The sequence below is a fragment of the Uloborus diversus genome, unplaced genomic scaffold (assembly GCF_026930045.1).
Source record: "Uloborus diversus isolate 005 unplaced genomic scaffold, Udiv.v.3.1 scaffold_1428, whole genome shotgun sequence".
NCBI classification, from domain to species: Eukaryota; Metazoa; Arthropoda; class Arachnida; order Araneae; family Uloboridae; genus Uloborus; species Uloborus diversus.
The window spans coordinates 24,641-34,251 of record NW_026558130.1 but is presented as its reverse complement, the minus strand read 5'-3'; the positions used below and the strand labels follow the sequence as shown (position 1 = coordinate 34,251).

The 9,611-nt window shown below is 31.4% G+C and overlaps 1 protein-coding gene across 1 annotated transcript; it reads left to right on the top strand.

The window, feature by feature from the left end:
• Nucleotides 1-1,154: 1,154 nt before the first annotated feature.
• Nucleotides 1,155-8,814, top strand: LOC129232976 (neurobeachin-like). The gene is made up of 6 exons (XM_054867060.1): nucleotides 1,155-1,260; nucleotides 2,341-2,517; nucleotides 4,714-4,812; nucleotides 6,024-6,220; nucleotides 6,895-7,046; nucleotides 8,504-8,814. Exons 1-6 carry the CDS (start codon nucleotides 1,164-1,166, stop codon nucleotides 8,592-8,594), a joined length of 813 nt encoding a protein of 270 aa, XP_054723035.1. The 5' UTR covers nucleotides 1,155-1,163; the 3' UTR covers nucleotides 8,595-8,814.
• Nucleotides 8,815-9,611: the final 797 nt, after the last annotated feature.

Here is a 9,611-nt window from a genome sequence, read left to right as displayed (position 1 = left end):
AAATGCATTTATTGATTTTTAAAATATTGAGCTTAATATCTGTGTTAAAAACATTTGGTGATGGATCCTAAACTGGATTAAGATCCTAAACTGACTTTCTAACTTAGGTATCATTTTATGCAGTTATCTTGTTAATAATAAGTTCATACACATTAAGAATTATAATTTCGGAAGTAGAAATGTGTTTTGTCAATGCTTTTTAAGAATTTTTAGTGTCATTTTTTTTTTTTGTTTTAATTTGCGTAAATGTAATTGGTTTTTCTTTTTGGTTCAGAAATACAGTAATCAATGAAGTCATTCATTTTGTCAGTTCATGAAATTACATATTAATGTTCAAAATGTGAAAAATCCTGGAATATCATACTAGAATTTATCTACTTTTTTCCTTTTATTAAAAATTATTAATTTAATATTTCTACTTTTGCTGTAGGTCCTCTTCACCAGCCTCCATATTCAGACAACACTCAAACATCTCCTTCACAGTTACCTCTTGCAATGGATCCTTTACTTAGTATGTTTTCCATTCTTATTTTTGTAATATTTTTTGATTTATTTTTTTTAATACAAGTAAATTTTGATATTTTAAGTGAATAATTATGTGATGCATGTTTTAGCATTACTTTTTCATTGAATGTTCAATTTGTTTGCTGAAATAAATGAAGAATTTTTTTGAAACCAGATTTAAACGCAACAACTGTTTAAAAGAGAAATGTCATCTGTTATGTTTTATCTATGTGAGCAAGTTACATTGTCAGAAATTATTTTTCACGTACAGTCGAATCTCGATCACTCGAAGCTTATAACTCGAATATTCCTTTATTTCGGAAGTTTTCATTGGGTCCCCAACCCCTTGAGACTGTTGTGGAAACTTCCCATAACTCAAACTGCCAATAACTTGAACCTTATAACTCGAATATTCCTTTATTTTGGAAATTTTCATTGGGTCCCAACCCCTTGAGACTGTTGTGGGAAACTTCCCATAACTCAAACTATCAATAACTTGAACGCTTTAGCCGGTTCATTGAGACTTTGAGTTATTGAGAGTGGACTGTATTTCATTTCATTTTTCAGTCTTCTAATGATTAAAAATGTTCTTAATTCTAGTTATGAATGTTGCACCATACAAGAGGCACCTTGGGGACAATTTCAGTCAAAGAGTAAAGATGCGCTCTTGCTGTTTTGTAACAACAGTTGATAGCAGGTTTTTGATTGCTTGTGGTTTCTGGGACAATAGTTTTAGAGTGTTTTCCACAGAATCTGGTAAGCAATATTATTTTTAAATTACAATCAAGTTTTTTATTTCTCCAATGACTTTCACTGGAAGAACATTTAACATTTGAGTCATTGAGAACAGAAGTGGTGTAAGTCTATTTTTTTTCTGTAATTTGTATTTTCACTATCATCAATTAGTTTTTACCTCATTCTACATCATTCGAAAGTGATATCACTCTAAGTTCAACTATTTGCCAATAGACATCGTAAAACATAACAGCAGTGTTATTTAGTGAAAAGAAGCTACTAATCCACTCAATTATTCAAAATATTTTTTTATTGACTTATGCCACTTTGCTGTCAATGGCTCACTTGTTCTTATATTTAAATCTAAAAGCTAGTACAGTTTTGAACTGTTGAGATCTGCTTGCAAATGTAGCCGGGGGGGGGGGGGGGGGGTCTGGTTGGAGGTATAGTTTATGACTCTACTGAAATTCGTTACTTGTCTCAGATTATACATCATCACCACAAGTACGTTAGGAAGGGAAAAAAAAACTACTAGTGTGTTTAGATAGTTAGTTAAAGCATACTTTTGAAGTTTTTAAATCCATTCTAAAAAGTGTCATGTAAACTTTTTGTATGCTGCTAAAAATCTGAAAATGATGGTTTGTTACATTGATTTTGCATACCTCTCATTTTGTAAATATAGTGTAAATTGAATCGAAAGTTTCTGTGCGAAATAATAGGATATAATACCAAGAAATTAAAACTATTAGATTTATCTGTGTAGTACAAATTGTATCAAATGAAGTAAATATTTTTCTACTATAAATTGCAAGATGACAATCATAATTTGTATAAATATGTATATTGTTAATGTTAAAAATATTTTTCAAATAGATTTTGTGCATAAAAATCTTTGTATCTTTTAATTCATTATTAAATTTTATATAAATGAACTTTTTTATGAACATTTATAGTGAGTTTTTTCTGGTAATTTGAATAGTTTTTACATGAGCTTGTGCACTGTGTGTCAGTTTGTTTTACAATACATATTGTGTTGAAATAAATTTAATGTTGCTCATAATTGAATTTTTAAATTATATTAAAAAATCTCTTCTGTTGCAGCTAAAATTGTACAGATTGTCTATGGTCACTTTGGAGTAGTAACATGCTTGGCTAGGTCAGAATGTAATATCACATCTGATTGTTACATTGCTTCTGGATCTGAAGATTGCACAATCCTGTTGTGGCACTGGAATGCCAGAACACAATGTATAGCTGGAGATTTGTTAAATTGTCCAGGTATTATTTTACATTCGAAATCGTTTACGAATTTAGTTTTTAAATAATGCAGAAATATTGAGCAGCCTACATCTTTGAAATTCCTTTGCTATTGGATTGTATTCATCTCATAGAGTTTAGCTTGAAAGGAATGTACTGTAAAACTCTTGTTAGATCATACCCGGTTATGATAAATTGCTTTCATCTTCCATTACTTGTAAATAGAAAAAAAAAAGAAAAGTAGTACATTGAAAAATTTTTATAAAACACTTCTGCATTGATATATCGCTTTTAGCAAGAGTTCCTGGCATTGAAAGAATCATGGTTGCACCTTTCTGGAATATCCTTCAGAGCCTTGGTCCCTTTGACTTTGATAAAAGCAGCAAAGTAATGTTTTTTCATGTTAGTTTTCAAGTTGGGAAACAAGAAGAATGTTCAGAGGAGTCACATCAGAACTGTTGGCCAGCTGGAGGATTGTTGACACCTTTGAGTATCAACCAAGCAGCTGGTCACTATCTTCGGCATTTCCACACTTGCTGATTATTCATCACACTCCCTTGTACAGTTATATTTTGGAATTTTTAATGTCTGCTTTTCAAGGAACATTCCAAGCGATTCTACGAGTTCAATCCTTCACTTGCACTCTGAATTAATTAATACTATTTTTATTCACTCAATTTCGAAAAAAGGTCCGACCCCCCAGTAACAGACATCAAAAATCTGATGATACCCAGTAAGAGATAGGATGAGCAACGGACAAAACTCACTTTTTCTCTAAAAAATGTGCAGTTCTTTATTTTTAGAACTAAAGTCTTATTAAATTCAAATGTACATTAAACACCAGTTGATCTCGTGATGTCTTTTCATACCCTTCCACCACTGCCTTGTAAATACCAACTGGCTCATAAAATTCATTCTGATATCATTAGATTCTTGCACCGTGTTCATGGGGCCCAGCAACATCACTTTTACCCGCCAAAAATTCTTATTATTAAAATCCAAACTTATGACTGACTGTTACTGGACCCCTGTCTGTAACTGGTTCCGTTGCCCTATAGCCTGAAGGAAAGGAGAGTCAGAGAGGACATGGTTCAGTTGTTTAAATTTATCAAAATGAAAGATATCTACTGGTTGAAATTTCTGTATGGAAAGCAGGATGAGGGGTCATTTTTTTAAAGCTATTTAAATCTCAGGCTAACCTGGAAATTAAGAAAACTTACTACTTTAGTAGGGTCGTAAGCACTTGAAACAGCTTACCGGAAGAGGCAGTGATGAGCTAGAGGGTGGATAGCTTTAAGAGGGCCATTGATCTTCATTGGGGACTAATAAACTGACTAGGACCAGGCTAGCTGGGCCCAGAGCCTGTTGCTGGTCATCTCATTTGTATTTGTAAGTCCAAAAGCTCAACCCACGTTAGAAGTTAAAGACTGTCTCCCCCATCATCAGTTGCCCCACAGACAAGGATGCACATATTCAAAATTGTAAGGGAGGGCTTGGATATTTTCCCCATGGTTTAGCAGGGTATTTTCTCCATGGGAACCGATTTCAGGACAGATTAGAGTCATTAAAATTTGTCATTTTTAATAACTTATTCATTAACGGCTGGAGAAGAAATGTTTTTACATTTTTGCGAAGAAAAAAGTACCAAAAGCAATTCGAGCCCCCCTTGCCCCCCTTTATGGACGCCCTTGTCCACAGAGTCTATGATATGAGAGAGAAACACAAAAGCCAAGCAATGAGTTTGAAAAAATGTTTTTTTTTTTTTCCACTGAAGGAAAGACTGCTTACATGTAAATTTAGTTGTAAGAACAATATGGCGCAAAAAGCAATTAGTGCAATACCAAAAGAAATTAGAGTCATACTGTAGTAATGTATTAAATTTTGTTTCCCCAAAGGTAATGAAATATATTATTATATTTTTGTCTCTTCATTATTTTCCTATTGAACTTGACATCTTACTCTGTAACATATAAGGTTTTAACATATTAAACAAATTTATTTCTTACATTAAGCATTTTAATTTCATAACCTAATTCATTTTTCGTTCACAAAAACCAATCTTCACTTCTGATCATTAGTAATATTTTTATTTATTTAATATTGCTTACTTATATAGATATGTATGCAAATTTTGACTTTAATACAATAATTTTTCAATAGCTATTATAATCTGTATGTAATTGTTTTTTTTTACTAAAGTTCTTTGAATTGTTCTAGATATTCCAACACCCCGAGCCACTTTAACTGGACACGAAAGTGAAGTGACATGCATTGTTGTATCTGCTGAACTTGGCCTGGTGGTTAGTGGATCTAAAGGTACAAAATATTTCCTAAAAAAATATATACCTAAGTTGGCTAATTTTAATTATTGACTTGTGTTTAATCGATTTTCTTGTCACAGTGATGCATTTTTTTTTTTGACAAAATAAAATTTAGGGCTAATTTTTCCTTCTTCCTATTTTATTTATGTATGCCTTGCCTTTGTTTGTAAATTTTGTACTTACATACGAAGCTTGAATGTTACATATGTAAGTTTTCAAGCTGAAAAAATACAGCTATGAAATTTGATGTATACACTACATGATCTCCTTTTATGGTTTTTGAATGATCTATAGTTTTTAATAGCTGAAATTGATTTTTGTGCACATGTAAGTGCAGTCTTCTTAAAACACATAACTTAATTTTTTTAAATGAATTTATACTTTTCATTTTTCATGAATCCTTAGACATTTTCCAATATCTATGGTAAATAAAAATAATAGTCTTCCCAATTTAAAGAAAGAGGATGTCTTTGTTGGCTTTTGCAATCTGAAATTACAACATCAAAAACTAAATGGAATTTGTAAAATGGACAAAAATGCAATTTAATAGCGCCTTAGAAGGAACAGTGGAACATTTTAAATACTTACATTCCCCACTTCTTTTGAAATAATGCAGCAAAGATTGTATTATTGAGCAAATATTAAAAAATAAATTTTCTATTGAACAGAAAAAAAGGCTCTTTTGTCTCTGATAGAGCTGAAAAATGTTGAAACTTTAATTTTCATGCTAAAACAATGAAGTTCAATTCTATAATTGTTTGCATTGATTTTTGAAAATCATTGAAGTTTGTATTTAAGATTACAATTTGAAAGAACATTTTGAACTAGAGAAAAATGTTGCTTTAATTGTCACTATTTGTTGATTGTTTTAAAGACCATGTTCACTTTCAAAGTATTTTGAAGCTGCCCCTAACTTTGCGTTAAAAAAGCTTTTTTTTTTTTTTTTTGAAAACTAAGCTGCCCCTAACTTTGCGTTAAAAAAAGCTTCTTTTTTTTTTTTTTTTTTTAAATTAATGATAATAATTTTTTTTAAAAAAACTCCAAAAATGATATGAAGTTGACATTTTTTGCTGCATGATACAAAAGGTTATTTAATCTGCCTCAAAATGTGGTTCACACTTTAGATGTACTGTAGAAGCACTGCTTAAATGTTTTTCAATATTTCTGTAACTAGTACTAATATTTTTGTCAAAATGACTTTCACAGATGGGCCAGTTTTAGTGCATACCACAAACGGTGATTTACTGCGATCTCTTGAGGCTCCTGAAAACTTCAAATCTCCAGAATTGTGTGCTTTGTGTCGAGAAGGCCTAGTTGTTGTCTGTTATGATTCTTGCAATGTGTGTTGCTTTACCATCAATGGACGCCGACTTCGCAGTGAAACACATCACCACCCAATTCAGGTAAGAATTATTCAAAAATAATCATAAATTACTTCTTTCAATCTTTCAACCAGAACATTCATGTATATGGTTCATTTTCATTTTTTCGTCCTATGAATTTTATAAATGCTATCTTGTTGCAACAATTTATTTAATGGGTTAGAAAAATAACACCATATTTTATATAAAGTAGTTTTTTGCATCAAAGCACATATTATTACATTGTAATGTGGGTACTGATACTTTTACTACATTTAACAAATCACAAAAGAATTTAAGATTTTAAAAATGCAACATTATTAAAATATTAGTACAATATTAATGTGTTAGGTGGGCTTATTTTGAACAGGAATTTTTTCAAGCCCTGGTGTCATTGAAAAGATGTTGCTGTTCTTAGTTTAAACATTCCAATCCAAATCTATGAGTGCTGTAACAATGGCATTTTTTTAATTCTTATTTCCTCTCATGAATCTGATTTTTTTCTAAGGGAAGTGGGGCGCAAATTTTGTTGACATCCGTGTCCCTCTTGGAATAATTCTATGCCTCTCGTACCCCCTATCTAAGTATTTTTCATAAATTCTAATTTATTTGGTGTCTTTTGTGCCTCTATGTCTTATGGCCAAGGTTCAATACTGTACTTGTTTTGTGTAACGTGAAATGATATCCTACAGTAATCAATCTCTTTCTTTCAAAAGTGTTTGGCAATGAGTCGTGATGGAGAATACATGATGACTGGTGGCGATAAAGGCATTGTTGAAGTTTGGCGGACATTCAACCTGGCTCTACTATATGCATTCACGGCTTGTGACAGTGGAGTGCGCTCATTGGCATTAACACATGATCAAAAGTAAGTCTTGCTTAACATGAGTGTGAAAAAAAGAAAAAAAAATGTTTCTGATGCAGGTTCACATATTTTTATAAGCTAATGGGAAAGATTCCAGAAAGCTTTTAATATTTTCTGCCAGTTTCAGCTATCATTTTCTCTGAGCATACAATAATTAATTTAATTGATTAATATCTACCTTTAAAATAATTCAGAAGGTAATTAGATTCTGGTGTATTATTTTCTGGTCTCATTTTGCAATCCCGTGCTCAATATTTGTTCATCCACTACAGGCATTGATCTAGCTTCATTTAAGTCATTAAATGAACATTCTTTTCTAATGTTGTAAATAAATAAACTTTCTTACCCTTCTCTTTCTTTTAATTATTATTATTAAAACCTTGAAAAAATGCTCTAAAAATTGTAAGCAATTCTGCATTAAATTGAAAATAGAAAGTCTGATTTTTTTTTTAAAAAACCCTTAAAACAAAGCATCCGTTTAAAAGATAGAAACATTTTGTTCACATTAATAATTTCATATTTTAACCGTTCATCATTTTATTATTGGAAACAAAAATAATCATCGACAGACTCTGGAACCAGTTTGCCTGTGTCTAATCAATTTTTCTATATTCTCAAATATCATGTAACCTTGTTGAAACTATTCATTTTATTGCAAGTAGAAGGTAATACACAAATGATTTCAAACACTTTTAAAGTAGTAGTTTTCCCTAATTTTTCAAGATTGAGGAACTATTTCATGTTAAAGTCAAATGTTTAGATTCAGAAAATTAATATTTTCCCAAGTTGAAAAAGATGTCCATTTTAGCAACTGATATTTGAATTTAAAAAAAAAAGCTAAATTCAAATAAATAATTGCCAAGTAAATCAACAACTTATGCAACCCATTTCCTTATTAAATGATTGTAAATTAAAATAAAAGTAAAGTAATTTTAAGTCAAGTAATTTTAGAATCAAAAGAAAAAGGGGGCGGGGGGAGCTTTTACTTTTTTCACAAAAGGGATACAAAAAAACTGCATCAGGAAGATTTGAATGAAACAAATCATGTATGGAAACAGGGGCGTAGCTAAGGGGGGAGTTTTGGGGACAAACCCCCCCCCCCCCCGAAAAGTTAGTCTCAAAAAAAAAGAAGAGAAAAACAAGAGAGAAGAGAAAGAAAAGAAAAGGAAGAAAAGGAAAAAATTCCAAGCGATTATACATACATATATATATATATACATATATATATTATATATATATTATATTATATATATATATATATATATATATATATATATATATATATATATATATTATATATATATATATATTATATTATATATATATATAAAAGAAGTAACCCCCCCCCCCCCCGAAAGTCGGGTCTAGCTACGCCACTGTATGGAAATTTAATTGTACCTGCATGGCATTTACGTAATCTTTTTTTGAAGTATAATTGATTTTATTTTTGTGCATTTCAGATTTCTATTAGCAGGTTTGGCTAACGGATCTGTGACTGTTTTCTACATTGATTTCAATCGGTGGCATCATGAATTCCAGCAACGTTACTGAAAAGTCCACAGACTCGATCTTTCGTCAGTAACTTGTGCAGATTGCGAACTCTGGCGCCCTCGTCAGTCCATTCGGTGCGGGCCGTCGGCTCGCATCAAAAACCGGCCAACCACAGAGGGGGCACTAGACCACTGTCATGCACTCGCCCACTTCTAAATCAGTGAATCAAGGCAAATCACGGACCGATCTCAATGGAGAGTTTTTTTGTTCGTGCTTAGAAGTTTGTCGTCTTTCCTTTCGTCTCTACAGCGTCTGTTTTGCACTTTATTTCAAAATGCAACTGTGCGGCAGTTATTGAAAACAATGTGCGAGCTCGTCACTGTCCCTAGGTGCATTGTAGCACTTTGTCCTTGTTGTACAGATGCGGATAGAACTCTGAACGTCCACTGCGCAGGCCCTCCATCTGTATATATACGATATTATATATATAAATAAATAAATATAAATAAAAAGTACATAGAAAAGTCAGTGTCTATGACATCTTTTGTCACTTATAAGGTGTTGTTTGTTTAGTCTAATTTTAACATAATGATCTCACCACAGGGGTGTTCCATATTTATTTTGACAAAAATTTAAAAATTGTTATCAGATGTAGCACGAAAATATTTGAATTTTAACAGTATATAAATGTCTGTTACTGAAATATGTGGTAATCCGTTTAGACTCTTTTCATAATATGATTTGTTTATGTTCAGAAAACTACCTATGAGTCTATTCCATTTGAAACTTGTACTGTATTTTTCTTCATTCCAAAATATTATGTACTTTTGTTTGTATTATTAACTCACATTTCAGTATTTGCTTAAATTATGTGAATCCATTCCAATCTTTAATAATGTGAAAGCACTCTAAGTACTTTTTAACTGAATAAGCTTGGCTCTGTTCAGATATGATGTTTAAAAAAAAAAATTCAAAAAATTCTCTGCACTATTGATGAAATATTTGAAAATGTTACAACAATCTTTTATGGAGGAATATGTGAAACTGTGATTAATATGCAAAATGTCGAAAAGTTTG

What these genes read in the sequence shown, in the direction of transcription:
- LOC129232976 (XM_054867060.1), top strand. Translation starts at nt 1,164, where the DNA reads ATGCGCTCTTGCTGTTTTGTAACAACAGTTGATAGCAGGTTTTTGATT. An exon ending in AGATTTGTTAAATTGTCCAG is followed by an intron (nt 2,518 to 4,713) that starts GTATTATTTTAC and finishes GAATTGTTCTAG; the next exon opens with ATATTCCAACACCCCGAGCC. An exon ending in GGTGGTTAGTGGATCTAAAG is followed by an intron (nt 4,813 to 6,023) that starts GTACAAAATATT and finishes TGACTTTCACAG; the next exon opens with ATGGGCCAGTTTTAGTGCAT.